Source organism: Ruditapes philippinarum, unplaced genomic scaffold (genome assembly GCF_026571515.1).
Source record: "Ruditapes philippinarum isolate M1 unplaced genomic scaffold, ASM2657151v2 ctg4786_1_1_1_1, whole genome shotgun sequence".
NCBI classification, from domain to species: Eukaryota; Metazoa; Mollusca; class Bivalvia; order Venerida; family Veneridae; genus Ruditapes; species Ruditapes philippinarum.
Window position 1 is genome coordinate 29,917 of NW_026865212.1, and position 26,423 is coordinate 56,339.

Consider the following 26,423-nt stretch of genomic DNA (forward strand, 5'->3'; position numbering starts at 1 on the left):
CAACAGTATTCAAAGTAGGAATACTGGAACCACTCAAAAAGAAAATAGCCGAATAGAAAGAACTAAATTTCCAACTAAAGTACAACAATAATGTCGTGCTGAACGATCTTTAAGGATCGGAAATATAACATCTCTGATTGAATGTACAGGGCGACTTTTTACAGCCTCCACACGGCACAAACAATTGGCGATAAAATAGAGAAAAAAAGAATCCCCAAAGAAAGACCAACACTGCAAAATTGAAAATATTGCAGGCTCCGTTTGATTGAGCCTGTTCATGGACGGTACTGTCAGGTACAGTCAGTGTCAAGCCCCCTAGCACTGGCCTAAGCAGAATTCAACATTTAACATGAACTGGTACAACTAAAGCCACCTTTATTAGGAATGTACCAAAGCGATGTCGTAAGTATTTCAATCGCCGGTCGGATGTTTGCATTTTCAATCATTATGGAAATTACAGTAATAAATACTATAGAGACCAATTTGTATGTGATATAAAAAATACGAGAACAAAGATCAACAAGGCAAAGCGACGTGCCCCCGACACAACCCCTTGTGTTACAAATATTATCCTTTAATGGTTTTCTCTATTTTATTTGAGGATTTAGAAATTTATACACATTAAACTCTTCATGTATGTACATTATTTACGGTTAATGATGCTTTTGAATTCACATAATTTATATAGTTTATCACAAAAATATATCAATTTTCACGCACCTACTCTTGCATGCACAGTGAGCACTGGCAACGTATCCCTGTATTTCTGAGGCAGACTCTGCTAACGTGTTAAGTTAAATTTGCAATATCTCATGATAAAACACGTATTGTACATTCATCCAGAGATTTGTAGGCTTTGACTGTTTCTTTTATGTTAAATTTCGGGAAGTTGTAAGAAGTTATGAATATCTGGATACAGAACAATCGACCATCTGCTCACACTTCTCTCTTCCCTTCGGAGTGTTCACGTCGCAGAGAAACAACAGGACATCGGCGGAAGATTAGGAGCTTGGCTAAATTTATACCACATTCACGTTGACTGGTTAAAATCCGAGCGCTGTTGTTATACAACCAAACTTATCCTTCGTCGCTTCTATTGCAACCTACGATTAGGCTGCGGATGTTATGCCATTAGCCAAGGGAAGAGGCCCTACATTGAAGGTAGGGACGACAAAGAAAGCGTGCTAGGGTGTGTGAGCCCCTAGCACAGAGAGTGACGACATAAAAGGCAGGCTCTTTGCTGGCATAACAGAATTTCATCGGGCTACCTCCGTTTCCTTTTGTCTCAGATTACTGTACATCTAGGTTCTCATTGGTCTCCGTCCAACTTTTGGCTCAAAATTTATAATTTATATCTTTGGCTTATAACTCCGTTAATTTGAGCTTTGAAATTAACCCTTTATGGGCTTGACTGGTGACATGTCCGGGGTCTTGACTTGACAGCGTGACCTTGCTGGCAAATGGACCCACATAAAAGCAGTCAGATAGTCAAACTAAATCTAATTTTTATATGCCTTTTCAATGCGTCTGCGTTCAAATTAGCTAGCTGCTTTGAGATTTTCTGAGAGATCTACATATCATCAGTCATTTTGAATTTTGCAAATCAGTCCTCTGCACATTTGCCGAAAATCGAAGTCAACCCAAAAAATTCAACCAATGTGACATATTGCCAATATGAAGGTGCCACCCAGATACGGAAGAAGACCCAATAGAAAATAATTCTTCTCCAGGGTAATTTGCGGTATTTGAAACTGTGCGAGTATTTTAAACTATATTTGTTGCAAGTGTGTAGTTTTGAATAATTTATGATTACTTAAAAAGTGGGTTTTTTGTATATTCTCCAGGGCGTCATTTTTTTGACGGAAGGATTAAAGAGTAGACAGGTTAATTTAAACAGTGCTTCAACACATTATGTAACATATTATATTTCGAGCCACATTTGACTTATATACTGTTGGTGTTTAAATTTCAGGACAAAATATAATTTATCAAGGATAGCGGTATCCATAATTAAACTTCTAATGTGACTTATTTACTTTAGAACATAGGGTACGAAACTTGACAAGGCCGAGAGATCAAAATTTTGTTCATTCGGAAAATCTCGGTCAATACTATACGTTTTGTTTGCATGTGTTTGCGGAAAAAAGGCGTGAGCTATATACTACTAGTATTTAAGTGTTAAATCAATTTTCAAGAGTGACATCAAGAATGGTAAGTGTCTCAATGTGGTAATTTTAGTGTTTTGCAAATGTAAGTCATTTTCAACACCTTACTACCTGACGTTTTGAGAAATCAACTAGTTTTCGCGAACAGGAAATTAATAAGATTGCACAACAATGTTTTCTTTGTCATATTACTGTTTTGTAACATTGCCAGCAGTTGTCTGAAAACCAGTTCAGAAAAAAAACCGTTAAATTCACTGAGACATCAGTTGATAGGCTGAAAATGGGATGTTCACAATTATGGATATTACAGTTGTTTAGGCAGTAGCGGATAGCTAAGGAGATTGGCTCTGCTTATGTTTTTGATAATGATATTTAGAAAATCTCATCGATACTTTCCAATAGTCAAAATACTTCCGTTTTAAAACTTTTGTTTTAGCAATAACTTTAACCTTACATGCACACTCTTTGTTTATCTTTAGGCATATAGTTAAGTTAGTACTGGATAGTTTTTGGGGTATGTTATATGTAGGTGATAGTCAATGAGAGGAAATCTCAAAACGTTCTAATTTAGTATTTATAAAGTACATGTTTCAGAAACATGTTTTGGTGTTATTGGTATGAAAACTGTTACATTTGATAGTAATCTTTCAAACTTTTCTACATGTAAACCCAGGATATATATCATATAACACATGATTGCACAACAATGTTTATTCAGATCAATGATTGGCATTTAACTTAAAACAAATCACAGAGAAATCAAACAAACTCAAATCACATGCGTTTGATTATCAGTTCTGGACTTTCATGTCCATGAAACTTACTTCTGATATAATGGAAAGTGTGTTAAATAACATATTTCATCCAAATTTTCAACAATAAGTGTATAACAGTGAGGTATAACAACAACAACACCACCTTTTGCATTTGAAGTTGGCCAAGGTGGAAAACTTGGAACTGGTTCACCTGTTGCAGTATCAACGATTTTTCCACCACTGTCAAGCACATTGTGAAAGCAACATGCGAAAATCTTTGGTACATGGCCTATACGCAGTCCTGCAGTTACTTCTGTTGAAGGTTTACATTATAATAGAAAAGCATCTTTTAAGTTTTGCTGCAAAGTTTTCTTTTACTATTAGATTTCCTGGAATTGTACGATTATTCTGCCGTGCCACTTGACACCATCTTTACTTCAGAGATCCAAAAGAGGCTGTATCAGATGAGTAGCATTTGGTACTAATTGATATAGCTCTATCCCGTTACAACACTTTAGCATATTCAAACACTGACATGCTTATATGACTAATTACACAATCTATCACTGCTGTTTCCTTTACATTATGTTTGTTGAAATGTACAAGAAATGCTTAAAGGTTGGAACATCCATCTAAGCTTTCTTAGTGTAGGCTATTTTATTTCCCTCCATTGACCCTGTTAGTGGATTGAGTCCCTGGGTTTTGGCTCTGGATTAATAAGAAATGGTTGAAGCATAACTCCATCAGTTGCTGCACAATACATCACTGTAAAGCACTGTTTATCTCGACCAGACACATGGGGAAATTGAAAACAGCCAGCGCCTGTCATTTTTTGGCCCAATGACTCGTCCTGCAACACTTCTTAAAGGAAAATTCACACTCATCTGCATTGTTTATTCTAGAGGGTTTGTCAAGCATATCACTAGATTTGAGGAAGTCTCTAGAGTTATTGTACCATTTATCAGTTGGATCTTTGGTGAATTTAGCTCTGTTGTTTTCAAGGGGTGTCTCATTCCAAAGTTGAGCTATATGTTTATTTCTTTCAAGAAAGGCATAATACCAGTCGTAACGGAGTCTTCAACCTGTAAACGGAGTTTCTCTTTTCTAAATCTGAATAATCTGTTGAACAAAGTTAAGAAACTCATATAGTTTAAGTCCAATACCCCAATTTTCTTCAGCCAGATGGCTTTAGCCTCTTCATAATTATTGAAAACTGGATAAGGTCCCTTTCTTTTGTCTACATCTACTTCACCTGACCATCGTTTATATAAATAACCATATGATAAGTTATATTGCTCTGCAGCTTTTTTTATGGATACCTTTTTGTTTCTTTTGCAAGTTATGCCCTCCGTGCCTTTGAATGTTTTCCAAGCGACAAGCATTTCTTCTTTATACCCTCTGGCTCTTTTAACATATGATCTTTCAGTTGATGGTTTCTTCTTAAAGGGTTTACCCATCATTGGCTTTCTAAAATGAATAAAACAAAATAGATAAAAAGTTATTATATAAAACTATGGATAGAATAATCAGCTTTTTTTCAAATAATCACTATGGTTAACTATAGTTATGGGCAATGAACCCTATAATTCGCTACTGCCTAAACAACTATTTATGACACTAACATTGCTTTCTTAAGAAAATGAACTGTTTCATAAGACTTTTGGATATTTTTTCACATATTGTCAGTCCTGTGATCAGAAATTTAAATGAGAATTTCATTTTGCGAAAATGTTGTCGATCATCCATATACATCAAGATAATTTTATGTATCAGGCATATCATTCTCCTAGAAAAATCACATATATTGAGCATGGATACTCAATTTTAATATAGGTTTAGGGGCAATTTCTTATAATGTAAGTATATTTGAAAATCAAAACAGTACCCTGACCATCTTATCAGTAACAATTTGTATAAACAAAATGTATCTGGATACAATATTATCCATATCACTTCAAGCTAATAATGAGGAAAAAATAAAGAGATGAATTTGTGCAATCTGATGACCAATGAGAAAGATGATATATGCCCAAACTTGAGCTACACTAATCTGCTGAACAAAGGAAAGTAGATTGAATGTTATTGTAGACTTACTGTAGACAAAAAAAATTCACATTATTAACCTTGAACTTTTATGCATAATTGCATAATATTTATCATGTGACTGTTTTCTTTGTCACTATTCTAATCTTGCACATAATCATTTATGCCTTCGTTTCTGCAGTCCTATACTTGTCATTGGTTCTTGTCAAGTGATTGAAATATCAATTATCTTACCATTTTTCTAGTCAGTTGAATGCTTTTACACAATTTATCCAATTTAATTGTTTCCTTGTATTAAGAACTAATATGCCTGCTCGTGTGCGTAGGGAAAGTGTACCATGACATTAACTGGATCGATGTAATTTTAAACCTTACAATCTTGTTTACTATATTTTACCAAATGTCAAAGTAATATCAGGGTAGAAAATTACAAACTATTTTAGATAAGATAAGGGTAAAACGATATTTATAAAATTTTCATTCATGGTTTGAATACAAAGTGAAACGCACGTATGAAAAGTATAATTAACAAGGTCAACAAGGAAAGGTGGCGTTCAATGAACGCAACCCACACACGACCCTAAACCTAATCGAAGATGTGTAAAACTAGAATATTTTGCCTTCAGATGCGTGTATTTGATTACTTATCTTAAACCATGGGGAAAACAAACAGTACTGTCTATGTTTAATACGACAATTACAATTTTATATGATTTGCTTTATAAAAGCACTTGCAAAATCATATGAACCAGACTTCTTTTTAATTGCTGTTGATTTGGACTATTGTTGAGGAAGTGCTGATAACTCTACTGAAACATTTATAACAAACAAAAACACATTAAACTGACGAAATAAGAAACTGTTTTACGTACATGAATACATGTCTGCAATTTACTTTCGAAATATTGCGTTTAATAACGTGTACTGGCTATTATGTTAGAAAAGTGAAGTAGTAATGATCAATGTTGTTTTTTATAACATCATTCAAACAGGATTGTGTTTATTTACAGGAATCTTCTCAGGGTCCTTACAATCGTAGTGAAAATGGAAATATTGTGACCACTGAAAGCGCAAGTGGCATATCTCATTCAGAAATGTGGGAAGGGATTTGCCACGAGAAAGGTAATTGAAATTATTTTTGGTATGCAAAACCGCCATTATCTTTTAGTACTCTTTTCTAACATCTAAAATTAATAAGTAATGTGGAATAGGATTCTTATTCAATCAAACCAAAGCATCAGATAAAGACGGCTGAAAATTAACTTCAAGTCTGCATCTGTAAATTAGTCGTCTAGAATTGTCAAACAATGACAATGGACTATTGCAGTTTTGATAAGATTAATGTTATAGGCATACAACATTCAATATTTATTTCAAATACGGAGGTTGTCCAAAATAAATATATCTCTTGAAGGTGACATCTGTCTCGAAAAAGAGAACAAAAGAAAAGTCGTGTAAACTACTTGTCGTGAAAACGAATCGTCATACAGTTACCTTAGTAACATGATAACGGCGCACGAAAAAAATTTGGTTATAGTCATCTTATTTGAAATAATCTTTACAGAGGTTTATCTATTTTCAACATCAAAATGTTTAATAGAAAATGTATTTTTCTCATAGGCTTAAAACCATGATATTTGGTTTTATATTTTCAGGTTTTGGTGTGTTGAGAGATGAGACGGCTAATGTGTTGTCTACACATTTAATTGAACATCTTCCTGCCAATGTTATATGCCTGATTTGCCTGCAGAAACTGCGGGCATGTACATTTCTTGAATGCAGGCATCTACTTGTTTGTCAAGATTGCCAGCATTTCTTTACATCTTGTCCTGTGTGCCGCAAAAAAATTAAGTCTTTTGTGCCAACCATTTTGGAATTGCCATTTAGATCATGACAACTGCAGGCATAGAACCTGGATCTCGCGCACGTTAAACAACGAAGGATTGAGATTAATTTGGACATTTGTATAACATTTATTTAACAATCTGCTTTTCTGAGAAATGAAACAATAAGTATTAAACTATCAGAGGCTGGACACCCCCACGTTTCAGTTGAATTCAAGAGGTGGAGTGCATCGCGGTTGTCATAGGACAATGTCATGTCTTTTATTGTCATACATTAGAAACTGCAATAAGGCATGTACAATTTACAGTCATTTTACTCTAAGCATAGCTGTGATCTGTTAATTGTGATCTGTTTTATATAGATGTTGTCATCAATTTTCTTTCATTTGTTATTTATGTAATCGTTTCAAAATGTCTTATCTTTTTCATTGTTTCTAACTATTTGTTATTTATGTAATCGTTTCAATTTTTTTAATTTATTTTATCGTTTCTAGCTTTTATTTGTTACTAAAATATAATAGGTTGTTGATAATCGGCATTGTAGTGTTCTTATTCGCAATAATTCAGCTGCTACATTTTTATATATACATTAGACATAAGAAGAGCATGCTTATAAGGTATGAGATGTTTTAGTTTAGGTTTTACATTATAAGTTTATGGAGAAAGGATGTATATGCTGTTATTGTGTTTTGTAAAATTTATATTATGAATTTACTCTGCCATATATCAATACGTTCAATATTATCTGGTCAGTAAATAACGAAGGGATCATAAGATCAATTGATATATTTTTACACTATGCATTAGAAAAAAAGATGTATGAATAATTTTTGATGTAGTAGCAAAGGTTTTATCGTACTAGTATTTGATCTGGGTTTGTGTTTTACTGTTGGGGAAAATACTTTTTCGCGTGGCGTTTGAGGGTAGCAGCATTTTTACGAGGAATGGTATTTTTGCTGTTGCTCACAAACATGAATTTATTCTTTTACCTAGAAATTAATATTTTATTTGGACACGGTTTCTATTTCTTTTCACATTTTTAACTGACAAAATGGAATGTTGTATGTAACAATCCAAAGTTTTAGTCACACTTTAATTAATAAGAGTTCCTCAAGAGATATCAACATGAAACTTTGTAGGTATATAGATCTAAATGGATAGATGTACAGTGCACATGAACTTGAACTCCGCCATGCCAAATTTAAAAGTTATTGCCCTTTGTTCATTTTCAACTTTGTTCGGGAAATAACTCGGAAACCATAAGAGGTATCAACAAGAAACTTTGTAGGTTGATAGATCGCATTGATTAGAAGTGCAGTGCAAAGAACAGTACCTCTGCCTTGCCTAATTTTGGAATTATTGCACTTTGAACTTTTTCCAGGGACATAACTCTGAAACTACAAGACGTGTAATTTCCTGTGTCCAAAACCTATTCAGGGAGCATCACCCGGCTCAAACCGGGCTTTTGTTTATTATTATTATGTCTTTTTTATTTATTCATTATAATTATTATCATTCTGGTATAGGGCGATTGACCAAAGTTAAGTTACGTTTGTAGTGTTGTGTTTTGTAAATAATTAAAAGATATTATATACCAAATGTGTTGCTATTACTCATAGTCTTTTTTTTACAATTCATCCCTGGCCTATAGACATACTTATAGATTTGTTACCATTTGTGTAGTGACCGTATTCTAGCGTTTAAGCCTCCATCATTATTGAATATGAATACAGATACGATCGATGTGTGTGTGTTTGATTTGATGTATACATAACGAGAAATGTGCAAGAAAAAATTACAAATTGCATTTTGTATACTTTCTTGAGATTAAATTCGTAGTTATGGTCCAAAGCTCTTAATTGATCAACCTCTTCTGATATACATACAACAACTGATGTGGTGTATCCTTACTTTAAAGGTTTTTCACTATATAACACGGATTTTATAAAGGCCCCTTCACAATGTGAAGAATGCCTCTTAGTAATTTCAAAATGCCAGGTTCATAACTGAAAACATGTGTCTTTCACAATCAAAGATTACATTAAACATTATAACACAATCTCAAAATAAGCAGCGTCATCTCTTATTCTATAATATTAACAAGTTAATGAAATCAGAGTTCCTTAAAAGTTTTGAGGTACCCCTGTAATTTTTTGTTTTTATCAAACATAAAAAGATCAGCGTTATAGTGCCTTTATATTAATACCGTGTGTCTTCTTTCATAGTTCATACAGCGGTTATCATGGAACCTTCAGTTTAACAAGAGCCTCCGCCGGGACCTTTACAGACAAAAAAAGAGAAGTCTATCATTTGACATTGACAGTCGTTTTCTGTTCAAAGTAAATGTCACATTTAAATTACTTAAAATAATTGTTTGGTAGCAAGTTTTGTTTTGTCAAAGTATCAATCAAACCGAAAATAAATAACAAAATTAACCAAATTTAATAATTTGACTTTGAGGGTCAAGGTCATTTAAAGATCAATGCCATGTTCAGATCGATTTTAAGTTTCAACCAAAATTCACAAGAAGAGAACGAAAGTCGGATGTTCGCTCGGTACAGTCTGAGCGATAAACCCTTCAACTCTAGTTGCAGTCGGTAATCTTCAAGAGCCTAGCTCCAACCCTCCTGGGTAAACGAGTCGTTATACCGGGCACTAACTTCCGGTTATAAGGTGTTCCTAGCCATCCTTGTCGTATCATGTCGGGGTACACTACAAACTTCCAGCTGCCATAATCATTAACTAGGCCGTGGAATCTATCCTGTAGTCGAAAAGTAAAAATTATAAAGCATCATAAGTCAGATGATAGTACAAAGCACTGGGCATAAAACTGCCCCCTGTGTTACACCATACCTCCGTTTCATGTAATAAAGATTAGGTGTCACGGTACCTGCTTGTCACCGGATTCTCACTGCAATTAAATTTTACTTTTACACATGTAATATAACAAGTTCTCAATGATATTGAAATGTTCTAATGATATATGAAAGTTATTTCATCAATTAATTAACTTGATATAAAGTAATGACACAAATGAATAATTATAACAAGTACCTTGCAGCTAGTACAATCTTAAAATTAAATTCATGAATGAACACTGCATACATGAATAACAAGATATATGACAACAAGTGTATGCAAATACAGTAATGTCAAAAAAGGAAGAAAAAAACACAGATACTTTTTCCACAATCAATCTTTGAAAAGCAAAACAATGATGAAGAAGGAAACATCTGCACTTTTGCAACAACAAATACCAAAACTAAAAAGCACTGATTTTACGGAAAATTAAATCGTATAAAAATACGAAAGCCAAAAGTTTAAACTGCAATTAATTCAGCAAAAATCAACTCAAAATATATTTGCTAAAAAAATTTAAATAACGTCGCTTACATAAATCTGCGCTTTGTACAGTGCGTAAAAGTCGTGCAGCCCATGTCTGCCATAATGAGTACAACACGTGATGTATTTTGTTGCAATGCAAAAGTGATTTTGAGGCGCTATCTGAGGGGTATATACTTTGTCTCCTGTTAAAGTTAAATACGTAAAATATAAGTTAATTATTGTAGGGAATTTCATGATTTGTAACATGCAAGTTAAGACAAGCAATAATAAATCGACATCTAGCACTGATGTCCATTTCAGAATAAAACCTGGAAATGTACTATTCCGTCCATATATTGAAAATGAAACCCGTATGTAAATTTGTGACAGTGTGCTCTTAACTAGAAAACAATGGGTTGAACTTTTGACAGGGGTCAGATATTACGATGCCATCATATCACACATTAGCTGTCAGAAACATATTTAAAAATTAGGCCACGGAAATACAGAGAAATCAGAACCACTACACCTGCGGGTTATCTATATCTTTTGTGACTGTATCTGTATCCAAATTGTGTTTTGTTTGGAAACAAGCCGATGAGCTTCTGAATTTTATAGCATAGTAGTTATTTTACTGAACTAACAATTTTCATACTATTCACTGCTCAAAACAATTAAAGTGATATTTATATGCTCATACAAGTGTAAATGGTGTGAGCATAGATAAACGTCAAAATAACTTTATACTTTACAATAGGTGTGTCCAATTAAAAACAAAATGCAAAAATAATTAATATTCAATGTGACCCACGGACAGCTCTATAAATATCGTACGAAATGTATCATTAACGTTTAATTAAAAAAAAAGAGTTGGACAAAATGTTTTAATTTAGTGAGGTTTTATATTTTATGCTAAACATTTTCGATAAAAAAAGAACATTACCTTAGACATTATATTGAAATATTGGGAGCATTCGTGGATTTATTTATGTCCGTTACGAACAAAAAAACTGATTTGATGCTCATGTTGATTACGTTCATTGTGCTTAAAAAGAGATGATGCATGAAAATGAATTTTTATTTTCCTAACTTGCGTATGCAAAAGTGTAAGGTGGCACTTAAATCAAGCGAAGTCGCCAGGGCGGTGCAAATAATTCAAGATGCACATTCGAAGCGTAAAGTCGTTTACGATACACAACTGAAACTGACGACTTCTACATACGGTTTTAAAAATTATGACATATCTACTTTGTGTGAAGTCAAAACATGTTTACTTTATATTTGCAAAGAGACTGTGTAGCACTTATTAATATGTTCTGATATCATATTTGAGCATAGTATATCTTTAAATCCTGGGAAGTTGTAAGAAGTAATGAATATCTGGATAAAGAACTATCGACCATCCCTGCTTCTGGTAGGTACGCTACATGGACCTGGGAGACTTTCAGACTATCTCCCCTCGGAGCGTACACGTTGTAGAGAAAGCACATGTTTTCGGCGGAAGATTGGGAGCTTGCCTGACTTACACTACGGACACGTTGACTGGTTAAAATCTGAGCGCTGTTGTTCTACAACCAAACTTATACATCGTCGATTAGGTGTTAAGCTTCTATTGCAACCTACAACAAGGCTGCCGATGTTCTGACATAAACCAAGGGAAGTGGCCCTAAAAAAGGGCAGAGACGACGAAGAAAGTGAAGTGTGCTAGAATGTGTAAGTCCCTAGCATAGAGAGTGACGACTTTAAAGGTAGGCCCATTGCAGGCGTAAGAGCGCTTTTCAGGGCTACCCCCGTTTCCTTTTGTCTCAGGTTACTGTTCATTTAAGTACTTATTGCCCTCCGACCTTCTTTTGGCTCAAAATTCATAGCTTTGTCCGATACTCCGTTGAAATTGCATGGAGGTAAATTATCACCAATTTTGGCATCATCATTAGCCCTTTAAAGGCATGACTGGTGTCATTTGCGGCGTCCGTACTCGACAGCGAAATCAGCTTTTCTGCCCTTGCGGCCGAATGTACCCTCATCAAGCAGTCTGTCAGTCAGACTAAATCTTTAATTTTTATGTGCCTTTCCAAAGCGTTATTTGACATTTTGCCAAACAGTCTTCTGCACATTTGCCGAAAATCGAAGTAAACCCAAAACATTCAACCAAAGTTACAAATTGCCAATATGAATTTGCCACCCAGGTACGGAATTAGACCCAACCCCATTAAAATCTTTAATATATTTTGAAATGTCCAAATTTGAGTCATTTACAGATTTATTGGTCATATTTTTTGCATATGTAAAGTTGCATATGTAAAAGTGTGTTATATGATGACTTTAAAACTTGATATTTTTTGTGTATTCTCAAGGACCTCATTTCTTGACGGAAGGATTAAAAATGTACTAGACCAATCTACTAAACCGGCAGAGTATATTAGTTAAGTTCTGAACCAGAAAATTCAAAAATGATTTATTTTTGTCAGTCTGGTAACCAAGAATGGCATGTTTAAAATTGTTGCTAAACTTATACATTGACCTGTTGACTAATAATTTGGTGTCTGACTAAATTTGTATCTGCAAAACCAGTTAAATAGATCTGAATCTCCTTTGTGATAGATCAAACTTGTCATTGACAACAATATCAAAATGATTAAACTTTTTTTCTATGCTAAATCTTCTGATATGGAAAATGATGACATGAAAGTACGATAAGCAAGTTAATTTTGTTATGTTTTAGACAATTGACAATGAAATAGATTATTTCTTTTTAAAGAAACATTTGCTGTTGAGAATAATAATGATAATGTTAACCGTGTGCTCCCGATTCAGTCTGCTGAGCGGGGACAATAATGACATAGTAATAGCTTTGAGCTAAAACCTAAAAAGCTCTACCAGAAAAAATGAAAATATTATTAACCTTTGTGAAAGATGAATTTAGTGGACATGAAAAATTTATAGCAAGATCAATCTCTTGTCGCAGAAAATAGATCACAATGATTCTTCTTCGCGTTTTAAAATTCGATTCCTTTTGTGTATGACCAATTTGTTGACCAGTTAATAATGACTCGATTGACAACAACTAGCAATCAAACAAAGATTATTTCAGAACAAAGTATATACATAACTTCTTGCCTACAATAACATAATCATGGTGATGTAGGGATAGGTTAAGTTTTAGTGATAATATGTTATATTTTATATTTTCGCCAGGGCGGTGCAAATAATTCAAGATGCACATTTCGAAGCGTAAAGTCGTTTTTACGATACACAACTGAAACTGACGACTTCTACATACGGTTTTAAAAAAATTATGACATATCTACTTTGTGTGAAGTCAAAACTGTTTACTTTTATATTTGCAAAAGAGACTGTGGTAGCACTTATTAATTATGTTCCTGATATCATATTTGAGCCATAGTATATCTTTAAATCCTGGGAAGTTGTAAGAAGTAATGAATATCTGGATTAAAGAACTCGACCATCGCACCATCCCTGCTTCTGGTAGGTACGCTACATGGACCTGGAGACTTTTCAGACTATCTTCCCTCTCGGAGCGTACACGTTGCTAGAGAAAGCACATGTTTTCGGCGGGAAGATTGGGGAGCTTCCTGACTTAACACTACGGACACGTTTGAACTGGTTAAAATCTGAGCGCTGTTGTTCTACAACCAAAACTTATTACATCGTCGATTAGGTGTTAAGCTTCTATTGCAACCTACAACAAGGCTGCCGATGTTCTGACATAAACCAAGGGAAGTGGCCCTAAAAAAGGGCAGAGACGACTGAAGAAAGTGAAGTGTGCTAGAATGTGTAAGTCCCTAGCATAGAGAGTGACGACTTTAAAGGTAGGCCCATTGCAGGCGTAAGAGCGCTTTTCAGGGCTACCCCCGTTTCCTTTTGTCTCAGGTTACTGTTCATTTAAGTACTTATTGCCCTCCGACCTTTTTTTGGCTCAAAATTCATAGCTTTGTCCAATACTCCGTTGAAATTGCATGGAGGTAAATTATCACCAATTTTGGCATCATCATTAGCCCTTTAAAGGCATGACTGGTGTCATTTGCGGCGTCCGTACTCGACAGCGAAAGCAGCTTTTGTGCCCTTGCGGCCGAATGTACCCTCATCAAGCAGTCTGTCAGTCACACTAAATCTTTAATTTTTATATGCCTTTCCAAAGCGTTATTTGACATTTTGCCAAACAGTCTTCTGCACATTTGCCGAAAATCGAAGTAAACCCAAAACACCAAAGTTACAAATTGCCAATATGAATTTGCCACCCAGGTACGGAATTAGACCCAACCCCATTAAAATCTTTAATATTTTGAAATGTCCAAATTTGAGTCATTTCCAGATTTATTGGTCATATTTTAAATTGCATATGTAAAGTGTGTTATATGATGACTTTAAAACTTGTTTTTGTGTATTCTCAAGGACCTCATTTCTTGACGGAAGGATTAAAAATGTATTACCCGGCAGTAGTTAATTTAAAGTGTCACAACGGAATTATTAGCTAACATATCATATTTCAGGCCGCATTTGACTAAGGTACTGTAGATGTTTAAATTTGAAATATATAATTCATCAAGGATATTGGAATCCATAATTATTCCTCAAATGTGACTGATTTACTATAGAACATAGGGTACAAACTTTTAGGTGGCCGAGACCTATATTAAAATTTTGTTCATTCGGAAATCTCGGTCAACAGAATACAGGTCAGACTATTGTATTAATTTTCTACTGATCATAGGACAGATAGATACTTTTTATGCTCCCCGAAAAATTTCGGGGGAGCATATAGTCGGCGCCTTGTCCGTCTGTCCGTCCGTCCGTCTGTCCGTCTGTCCGTCCGTTGTCTTGTCCGGAGCATAACTTGAAAACCCTTGGAGATAATTTGTTGAAACTTCATACAGTGGTAGAGGGCATCGAGGGGGAGTGCAGTGTCAAAGAACCATAACTCTATTTTGCCTGGTTTTTGAATTATCTCCCCTTATAGAAAAATCTTATCCGGGACATAACTCTAAAACTATAAGAGATATCAAACATGAAACTTTGTAGGTGAATAGATCTCAATGGGTAGGTGTGCAGTGATAAGAACAGATAACTCTTTTCATCCTAATTTTGGGAGTTATTGCCCTTTGTTAATTTTAATACTTTGAACTTTGTCCGGAACATAACTTGAAAAAACCCTTGGAGATAATTTGTTGAAACTTCATACAGTGGTAGAGGGCATCAAGGGGGAGTGCAGTGTCAAAGAACCATAACTCTATTTTGCCGGTTTTTGAATTATCTCCCCTTATAGAAAAATCTTGTGCCCGGGGCATAACTCTAAAAACTATAAGAGATATCAACATGAAACTTTGTAGGTGAATAGATCTTAATGTGTAGATGTGCAGTGCATAAGAACAATAACTCTTTTTGTCCAAATTTTGGAGTTATTGCCCTTTGATTATTTTAATACTTTGAAACTTGAACTTTGGCCGGAAACATATCTTGAAACCCTTGAGATAATTTGTTTGAAACTTCATACAGTCGTCTAGAGGGCAATCAAGGGGGAGTGCAGTGTCAAAGAACCATAACTCTATTTTGCCTGGTTTTTGAATTATCTCCCCTTATAGAAAAATCTTGTCCGGGGCATAACTCTAAAACTATAAAGATATATCAACATGAAACATTGTAGGTAGATAGATCTCATTGAGTAGAGGTGCAGTGCAAAAAAAACCATAACTGTGTTAAGCCTTATTTTTGAAAATAATCACCCCTTTTAGAAAAAATCTTGTCCAGGACATAGCTGTTTAAAACTATAAGAGATATCAACATGAAACTTTGTAGTAGATAAATCTCAATGGGTAGATGTGCAGTGCACAAGAATCATAACTCTACCTTGCCTAATTCTGGAGTTATTGCCCTTTGTTTATTTTTACTTTTTTAATTGTCCAGGACATAACTCGGAAATCATAAGAGATATCATCAAGAAACTTTGTAGGTTGATTGATCACATTGATTAGAAGTGCAGTGCAAAGATCTGTAACTCTGCCTTGCCTAATTTTGGAATTATTGCACTTTGAACTTTTTCCACTGACATAACTCTGAAACTACAAGAGGTGTAATTTTCTGTGTCCAAAACCTATTCGGGGAGCATCACCCGGCTCAAACCGGGCTCTTGTTTAAATGAAAATATCAAAAGGAGAAATAATCCAAGACCCTTATGAAACATTCATTTTTTTAAGACAACAATGCAATTTTTGTTTTTTAAATAATTTTTCCACTTGTAAACATTACATTTTCAGCCAATCACCTGATGTCCCTGCACTTTTTGCAGCCAATCGCTGGCCATGTTACAAAACAGTTATCTGAACCAAATTTGTGCATGTGTTGCGGGAAAGGAGCGTGAGCTATATACTTCTACGTCTTTAAGTGTTAGGTTAAATCGCTGGTCACGCGTGTAACCAGAAAATGGTAAGTGTTTTTATTTGTGAAGTTTGATGTTCTTCAAATATTAGTCATTTTCAACAGCTGACTACCTGCCCTATACAGAAAGCAACTAGTTTTCGCGAATATATAGTTAAAAAGAAGTTGAGTCAGATTACTGTATTTTAACAGTGCCAGCAGTCGGCAGAAAATACTCAAAGATTCAATGTGACGTCAATTGATTAGAGGGGAGATGGGATGTTTACAAGTATTTAAGACACTTACACTACGTTTTTTTTTTCTTGAGAAAATGAACTGTTCTTAAGTCTATTCTTTTTGACATTTTAAATTCTCATCACATTTTGAGCATGGATACTCAAATTCTCTTTTGCGCCATTTCTTATAATGTAAGTCTGTGGGTAAATATAAACAGTAGTCTGACCATCTTATCTGTTACAATTTGTATTAACGAAATGAATCTGGATACAATGTTATGAAATGTTTATGCTATTTCAAGTTAATTATGAGGAAAAGAATAAAAAGATGAATCTGTGCAATCTAATGACCAGTGAGATAGAAAATATGTTGACACTTGAGTCGGACTCATCTGCAGAACAATGGAACAATGATATCTTTTGTTGTACACTTACTGTAGACAAAAGGTATTATTCACATGATTAAACTTGAAATTTGACAACCAGGTTGTAAGATTTCAAGTGTAATACCCTGAAAGCATTTTCAACAGCTAACTAGTGATTAGGGGGGAATAGTTTCATTATTTTTTATCTAATCTAGACCAATCTACTAACCAGAGTAACAGATTTGATTTATATTATGCTAGTCCAAAGTTCTGAACCAGAAAATTCAACACATGATTTATTTTTGTCAGTCTGGTAACCAAGATGATGGCATGTTTAAAATTGTGCTAAACTTATACATTGACCTTGTTGACTATAATTTGGTGTCTGACTAATTTGTATCTGCAAACCAGTTAAAAGATCTGAATCTCCTTGTGATAGATCAAACTTGTCATTGACAACAATATCAAATGATTAAACTTTTTTTTCTAGCTAAATCTTCTGATATGGAAAATGATGACATGAAAGTAGATAAGCAAGTTAATTTTGTATGTTTTAGACAATTGACAATGAAATAGATTATTTCTTTTTAAAGAAACATTTGCTGTTGAGAATAATAATGATAATGTTAACCGTGTGCTCGATTCAGTTGCTGAGCGGGGACAATAATGACATAGTATACTTTGAGCTAACCTAAAAGCTCTACCAGAAAAAATGAAAATATTATTAACTTTGTGAAAGATGAATTTAGTGGACATGAAAATTTATAGCAAGATCAATCTCTTGTCGCAGAAATAGATCACATGATTCTTCTTCGCTTTAAAATTCGATTCCTTTTGTGTATGACCAATTTGTTGACCAGTTAATAATGACTCGATTGACAACAACAGCATCAACAAGAAATTATTTCAGAACAAAGTAATATACATAACTTCTTGCCTACAATAACATAATCATTATGTAGGGATAGGTTAAGTTAGTGATAATATTTAAGACAAAGAACCTTTGTTTAATAAAACAAGTGTATGTCGATTTCTTTTAACATTTAGATTAATAATTACTACTGTTCTAATTCTGTTCTCCTTTTCTGAGCAAATTATATATATTTTGATAAATTGTTAATTTCTTTTATGTTTTGAGACTTATTGCAAGTTTTGTATGGTAATATGGCTTAAAAGCCTTTGTTTTAAAGTTTTATGTATCGGGCAAGTAAGAAGAAATGATTACAGAATGACAAAATTCAAATTATTTTCCTACCTTCGGATATTATAGTATTTGCCCCTCTCAATTTCCAGCCTGTGTGATAGAAGACAAAATCTATGATGAGCAATTCATTCTGAAACGTCTTTCTAAACAGTAATAATTACAGAAAACATGTATTTTTTCTACAATATCTGTTAGATACATTATTCTAATATTCTTTGTTTTATGAATTCAAAAACAGAAATATATTGATATTACTGTAAATTATTCTAGATATCTGACAGAATGTGTCTTATATTGTTTTGGTTTTGATATACCCAGTTAATACCTTTATATGTTATATTGTTATCTGCAACTAGTTTAAGCATATTTTACATTTGTTCTTATCAATTTGTTGTCTTCTATTTTATTTTTAAAGCATTACCTTAGTCCTTATCATGTTTATTTGTCCAGCAGAATTTAACATTTAAAATGAACTGGTAGAATTTTGAATTTTGAAACATCAGCAGATATGTTCATATGGTGGTTATCATAGAACCTTCAATGTTACAGGCTTTTGGCAACCCTAACTTAAAGATTTTAAAGGATGTAACCACTTCAAGTTTTTCGCTATAAAGATAAGTAGCCATAAAAATAAATAAGTTAGTTTGCCCCATAGAAAATCATAACTTTGAGTCGGTGTCTTTGAGCATGCTTTGCAAGGTGTCGGCGTGTGTAGCAAAATTATACTTGATACAGACTCAAATAAAGTAAAAAAAAATGAATACCTCTGAGCTTTTGGACATGTGTTATGTATTCATGACTAGCTTATCTGTTTTGATTGATTTCCAAGTGATGGCTCAAATCCAACCAAAGGGTTGGCTCTCCAGTTAGCGTACCGAAAAAAAAAACGATGTTTCAACTACTAGTAATATAGGAAGGTGAAGTGTGCAATAGTAACGCCCTTTTGCTTTGTGGGCCTGTTGATCGATCAGTAGTTGATTTGCTTGTCGGCTGCTGTTGTTTCCTTTTTGTGTTGTTGAGCGTGATTGTCCTGTCCGTGATCTGCGTTGTATCCTGTTCTGTTTTTGTTTGGGGTCTTCCTGGCCTCCTTGCCACTGGTCCCTCTTGCTTGGTCATTTAGGGGTTGCGCCAATTGAACGCCGCCTTTCCTTGTTGATCTTGCTTGTGATATTCTAAAATATATATTTGGATTTTATTCATATTATTTTTACATAACATTAAATTTAACTCTAAGATCAATCTTTAAAGCAAATCATTAAACAATCTACTAGCATCAGTTTTAACATATTATTATATTTATCAAAGTTTTCCTGTTCTCTTCCATATAAAAATACCAAGTAATCAAATGTCTTGCAAAATCATACCTAGACTGTGGAAAAACGCCATTTTAAATTTGCTGTTAATTACATTATCAGATATTTTAAATCTACGTCATGTATTCAAGCCTATTCATTACATAACGCAGATTCTTGAACGTACGCCGGGTCTCATACCTTCGTCGTTAATATTGATAATTTTCAAGTGAATAGAGTATTTATTTTGTAAATAATTTGAGGAAATGTAAAATCATAAATTAATTGGTTCTATATATCAATTGCTATGTACTAGCGTTATGAAATGTCTATAAGATTTATGACGGCTTTTGGGCCAACAATCGTACCCGCTGACATGTGCCTGCTTCTTTACAATGAAAGATAGAATGTCGCTATAGTCGATGTATAAAACAATGATAACAACCGTCTCGTGTTTACTATTTTACTATATTGTACCGAATGACCGAGTACATTGTTATATAAACGGAAGTAAATTACAAACTAACCCGTGTGCGATAAATCATTTCATTCATGACTTAAATACAAAGTTAAACGCGCGTACCCAAAGTTGATCGAAGATGTGTTAAACTAAGTTTTTGTTTGGCTTCAGTTGCTTGCATTTGATTATTCGTCTAAGACAAACGAAGAAAACAAACTATAATATTTATGTTTAAATTTCTATACGACGATCACATTTTTATACGATATGTTTTAATAAGAGCACTTGCAAAATAGTATCAACCTGCCTTCGTTTCATATTAAGACATTTTATTAATTCCTTAGCTTGCATCTTTTGATTTGGATTATTGTGTTTGAAGCACTGATAACTCTACTGAAACGTTAATTGCAAAATAAAGAGACTAACGATAAATTAGAAAATGATTTTTACATTCATGAATACATGTCTGCAATCCCTTTCGAAATATGGCGTTTTATAAAGTGTCCTGCGTATTAAAATGTCCCAATATTAATTTTTAGACAAAATTTACTGACCCAATGTTTTTTTGTTTCCTTTTAAACTTTTTCAAAAATTTTTTGTTTTTAAATTTTACGGGGGAATTTTTTTGGGGTGAAAATCTCACCCCCTTAAAATCGAAATGAAAAATTTTTAAAAAATTTGTGTGAAACGGGGAAAGGGGAAAAAGGGGAAATATCTCATTCAAAATTTTGGGAAGGTTTTCCCAAAAAATTCAAAAAGTAATTTTAAAAATTATCTTTTTGGTTTGGCAATTTTTGTTTTTAAAAACACTTTTCGAACATTTTAAAAATTAAATTAATTTTATGATAAAAGGGGGTCTTTTTTTCATAAAAACCCTTTTAGCACCAGAAAAAAAGAGGGGAATGTTTTAACAAAAACTTCGGGGTTTTTTGCATTTTAAAGATTTCTTTCCGGGGAATTGTCAAAAAATGAAAAGGGACCCCAAATTTCCAATATTTTCCAAAACGCAAAAAGAGTAAAAATTGCTTTTTTTCTTAGATAAAAATTTCTTTTCAAAAAACAAGGAAAAAGGGGCTAAATTTGTAAAATAAAATGGATTTCATATCAAATTTTCTATTTCTTTTTGGTGTCCACTCAACAAAAATGGTTCCTTTTTAAATTTTAAAAGCAATCTCTTGTCAAAATCAAAGAGTGCTTTTTCCTTTCAACATTTTAAATCCCCCTTTTATAAACCCAAAAGGGGTTTTTGTAGCGGGATATTTTAAACATAATATAACGGGTTTTTTTCATAATTTTTATTTTGAAAAATTTTTTTGTCCTACTTTTTGGGAAAAAGGAAAAATAGGAAAACCCCTACATTTGCTTTTTTTAAAACCCTTTCTGTTTTTTAAAAAGCCCTTTACATTACCCCTTGTGACGTAGCGCATACACGAGCTTATTTACATTTTTTCATTTGCATTTTAAAATTCGTATACAAATTTTAAGTTTTTCCCCGAAGGGTTTTCCCTTTTTTAAAAAAACAATTTTTTAAAAACATTTATTTAAATTAGATTAAAATAATACTTTTAAAAAACTTTACAATTTAAGAAAAGAAAATGGCTTGGATTTTGAGCCCCGGGACGGAAAAATATTCAAAAAAATTTTTTAAATGGCGGGCGTTAGGGAAACAAGCTACTGTATACACTCCATAAACACTATACAGAAAATTAAAAAACCCTTTTTTAATATTAAAAACAAACTTAGTCACCCTGTTTTAAAAATAATTTTCCCCAAAATTTTTTATAACTTTTAACTTTTAAAACCCTTTTTTTAGTAAAAAAGTTTTTTTTCCCCAAAGGGTTTAAAAACCATGATTTTTGTTTATTTTTTTTTGGGGTTTTGGACCTTTTGAAAGATAACACAGCGGGAGGTGTTGTTAAAAAGAGTGTTTGGGAACAATTCCATGATGCAAATGTTGAAATGCCTTAAAAAAACTACGCGCATGTACTTTCCCGGGGAAATGGGGGCATTTACTTGTATGCCGGGTTTGGGCCAGCATTTGTTTACATTTTTTGCCCTGTGTGTCGAAAAAAAATTTAAGTCTTTTGTGATACCATTTTCGAATTTTTAAAAAACAAAAATATTAAATTGACATTTGCGGGCCAAAAAAACTGAAACTCGGGGGCAGGATTAAAAAAAATTTGGACATTTTTTAATAACATTTATTTAAATCGCAAAAATAAAACTATGTTTAAAAAATGTTAAAAATTTTGGACAAATACATGCTTTTTCAATTGAATTAAAGGGGGTGGAGTAAAATCGTGGTTTTTAAATATAGCATAATATTTTTTTTAAATCGCCATTTTTGTAAATTTTTGAAACTTAAAAAAACTAAAGTGCAAAGGGGTTTTTACAATTTACAAAAAATAATTTTTCCCCGAAATATTTTTTTTTGGGTTAATTTTTGGATCTGTCATTTGTGATCTGTTACTTTTTATAAAATTTATTTTTTTGTATAAAATTTTATCTTTTTTTTTTTTTTTTATTTTTTTTCTTTTCTTTTTTTTAATTTTTATTATCTTTTTTAATTTTTAATTATAATCTTTTTTTTTTTTAATTTTTTAAAATTTTTTCACTTTTTCCCAAAATTTGTATGTTTTCATTTTTTTTTTAAAATTTTGGTTTTTTAATTGTTTATTTTTTTATTTTTTTTGTCATTTTTTCTCAATTTTTTTACCCCCCTCGTTTCTTAATTTGTTATTTATGTCATCGTTTCTTAATTTGTTATGTATGTCATCGTTTCTTGATTTGTTATTTATGTCTTCGTTTCTCAATTTGTTATTTATGCCATCGTTTCGTAATTTGTTATTTATGTCATCGTTTCTAATATATTTTTTATCAAAATGTTGATATTCGGTATTGTAGTGTTTTCAACGCAATTTATAAATTGGCATAAAAATACACACATCGAAAGTAAAATTACACTTGATTACTGCTAAAATTTATCTGAATTAACGTCTGTCAATAAACAAAAATGAAAATAGGGACCAAAATGTTTTTTTAAAGAAATATACCATGCTCAACTTTTATATTTTTCCAAAAATATTGATTGCTACAACAGTCTCTTTGGTAAATAAAGAATAAACATGTTTTGGGGGCTCCACACACAGTAGATATTTCATGTTTTTAAAACTCAACGCACTATAAAGGTGGACACAATAAGAAACATAGCGTCATATAAAAACCTGGCAGGTTTTATAAGAATAGACCAACTTTATTTGACCTGTAATAGGATTTGCAGCTTTCTTAACACAGTTCATTGGACGCCGCCTTTCCTTGTTGATCTTGTTTATCATATTTTGTACATTCTTTTTATTAAAGTTAGACACATTCAGAAAGAATTACATAGATTTCAATTAATTTCTGGGACATAAATATTTTACTCTTAGGTAAGCATAGTATATTTTTAAGGGAACAATTCATTGTATGCGTTTCTATATTATTTCAAGACCACCGAGGTGAATAGGATTGAATACCATATAAATAAGTCATTGCTCAGGGGACATGAGAGATTTGAAATTTTCACTATCTCTCATTAAAACTCAGAGCAATACTTTCAACTATTTGTCATTGAATTTTATTGCTTCTAACAGGTCTTCCCTTTCCAGGTTTTTTTGCTCACTGGTGTTAAATACTGTATTTTATTTCACAGATACCATGCTCATCTTTGATCGAAATATTTTTATCGCAGATCTTCTAAGAAAATCTTAAACTTATTACTGAATATGTCTTATTTGAAAGAAAATATGGACAAACTATATATGTGAAGCTGCATTTCCTATTACGCGTCCGGGTCTTTCTTATAAAAAAAACTGTCAGTATTTTAATGCATACTTATGTTGTGTCCATCAGCGTGAATAGAGTATAAACATCACATATCTACTTTATGTGAATCCAAAACATGTTGATTTTATATTTTCAAAGAGACTGCGTAGCAATTATCAATATTTTCAAATATCAAATTTGTGCAAAGTATATCTATATAGTTATATTTTAAGGATAAATTTCAAATGTTTTTGCCCTTTTTTAAATGTATGTATTTAGTTTACATAATAGAAATAATTGTTTTCTCCTATCGGCTTTACAGATTATTGAAATTATAAATAAAAGGCTAAAAAATTTAGAAATTTGTATAGGGCAATTAGTTAGATGTCGTTAGAGAAAGGACCAAGAACGGAAATTGTGTTGTTTCTTGAAGTAAAAAATTGTACATTTAGTTCGTGATATAGCTTTGGGGTTTCTCTTGAAATATTTGAAAATGAATTTAATTACACAAACACATGCTCTTCTTTTAGTGGAAAAACTTTTGTCTAAAAAACTACGTATGGAAAGCCTGCATTCCCCTATTTCGGAGTCTAGTTTAAAGCTTGGGGTCCTTTTCTTTAAAAATTGCTTATTTCTTTATAAGAATGCCGAGTTTTTAAATGACACTATAAAGTGTTCATATTGTTTCCACCCAGAGTGAATAAAGTTTTAAACATAATATATCTTCTTTGTATGACGTCAAAACATGTTGATTTTATGTTTATCCAAAGAGACTGTGTAGCAATTATCAATATTTTCAAATATCAAATTTGCGCATAGCATATCTTTATAATTTTGTATAAAAGATAATGGCAAATGTTTTGCCTTTTAATTTATAAATATAGTTTACTATAATCGAGATATAGTTTCTTACCATTTCTATATTCTATATTATTTTGAAGAAAGTTTTAAGATGTAAGCAAAATGTTTATACATCAAAAGGGGTTTTATTAAATTTATTGTCCCTTTTACAATTCACCCCTGGACAAAAAAAAAAGTAAAATATTTGTTACCCTTTTGGGGAATGACCGTTGGGTTTTGTTTCCAAACCCCTTCCCTTTTTGAAAAAAATCAATTTACTTTTGAAATTGTGTCGTTAGCCACACAGGTATCGAAGTTGTTTTTAATTTTTGGGAGGTTAAACATTAATTTTCGGATATTATTTTCGCCGTCATGGTTTTTTCCTATTAACACTCTTCAGTTGGCGAATCACCCCCGTTTTATTCAGAATTTTCTATATTGGGCGAGCAAAAACCTTTATGTAATTTGTTGCCAAGTGTTTTTGGTATCCTTAGTTATATGGTTTTTTTTGTTTTCTAATATCACATGGGGTAATATAAATTTCTCCCTCAACAATTTGAAGAATTCCTCTTCCCAACTTCAACATACCAAATTCACAACTGAAAAAATTGCACTTTCACAATAAAAAAAGTCTCACAGTTAATATGTCACAAAACAGTATAACAACAAAATTTCAAGGTATATTTAGCAGCGATACCTCTTATACTAAAATATTTACAAATTGGTGACACCAACGCGATTTCAAGATTTTAAAGTTTCTAAGGGAATATTTGGTTTTAATCAAATATAGAATAATCTGGGATGTATTTTTATAAACACATTATGTTACTACCGCGTATTTTCTTCCACACAACTAAGGAAAATAATACTAACTCTTAAAAATTTCAAGAAAAAAAAATCATTCAGAAAGTCTTCGGTCCCTCAATCACATTTCAAACGTCTTGACAATCACAAATCAAACTTCCTAACATTGACTTTCATGTAGATCTACAAAAAATGGTTGAACTAAATTACAAAGAAAAGAATAGAAAATTAGAAGATTCAATAAAATTTTGAAATCGCAAATATTCGACCACAATAGGAAAAAAACTGCCATTAAAAGACTGTTAATACCAGTTATGAATCAGCTGTTCTTTACACTACCTTCAATGTTGAAAAAAAATCTTATTTGATTTATTATGGCTAGGTCCGGCCAAAGTAAAAAAGGCAGTTATAGTAAAGGAATATTGTGAAGGTGGTCTAAAATGATTTATTTAGAATCAAAATTTATCAGAAGAATGAAACTAATACGGATTAGAAGTATAATTTTTTAACAGCCAATGGCAGACACTGACTTATCTTTATTTTGATGAAACTAAATTGTTCAATAGTGGAAAACACTGCTGAAAACATGACAAAAGCATGTAACAACCAATTCTGGAAAAATGTTCTAGATCTTTTACATTTGATATCGTTGGTGAACACAGAAAATTGTCTTAATTAACTGTTATTTTATAATCACAATATTGCAATTGGTGATAAAAAGTGTTGTTTTCTTTTTCAAATTTGGTACCAAAAAGGTGTTACATGTATAAAGAACAATTTTGATAAAGACAATATAATCTTCACTGAAGATAAATTACAAAATCTGTTTGGTTTGAGTATGAATTATACTGCATTATATGTAAATCAAAAATAGTATTTAGAAATTTCTTTAAAGAAATGAAAATCAATTTAAGT

General features: G+C 32.5%; 1 protein-coding gene across 2 annotated transcripts; it reads left to right on the forward strand.

Annotated features, from left to right (window-relative positions):
• Positions 1-2,100: 2,100 nt before the first annotated feature.
• Positions 2,101-8,385, forward strand: LOC132728188 (baculoviral IAP repeat-containing protein 3-like). 2 transcript variants are annotated; one of them, XM_060713819.1, is made up of 3 exons: positions 2,101-2,211; positions 5,974-6,085; positions 6,619-8,383. In XM_060713819.1, the coding sequence occupies exons 1-3, from the start codon at positions 2,209-2,211 to the stop codon at positions 6,855-6,857; spliced, it is 354 nt and encodes a 117-aa protein (XP_060569802.1). In that variant the 5' UTR covers positions 2,101-2,208; the 3' UTR covers positions 6,858-8,383. The 2 variants fall into 2 exon arrangements, with proteins under 2 accessions (XP_060569802.1, XP_060569803.1); XM_060713820.1 differs by having other exon boundaries at positions 2,121-2,211; positions 5,986-6,085; positions 6,619-8,385.
• Positions 8,386-26,423: the final 18,038 nt, after the last annotated feature.

What these genes read in the sequence shown, in the direction of transcription:
- LOC132728188 (XM_060713819.1), top strand. An exon ending in AGGGATTTGCCACGAGAAAG is followed by an intron (nt 6,086 to 6,618) that starts GTAATTGAAATT and finishes TTATATTTTCAG; the next exon opens with GTTTTGGTGTGTTGAGAGAT.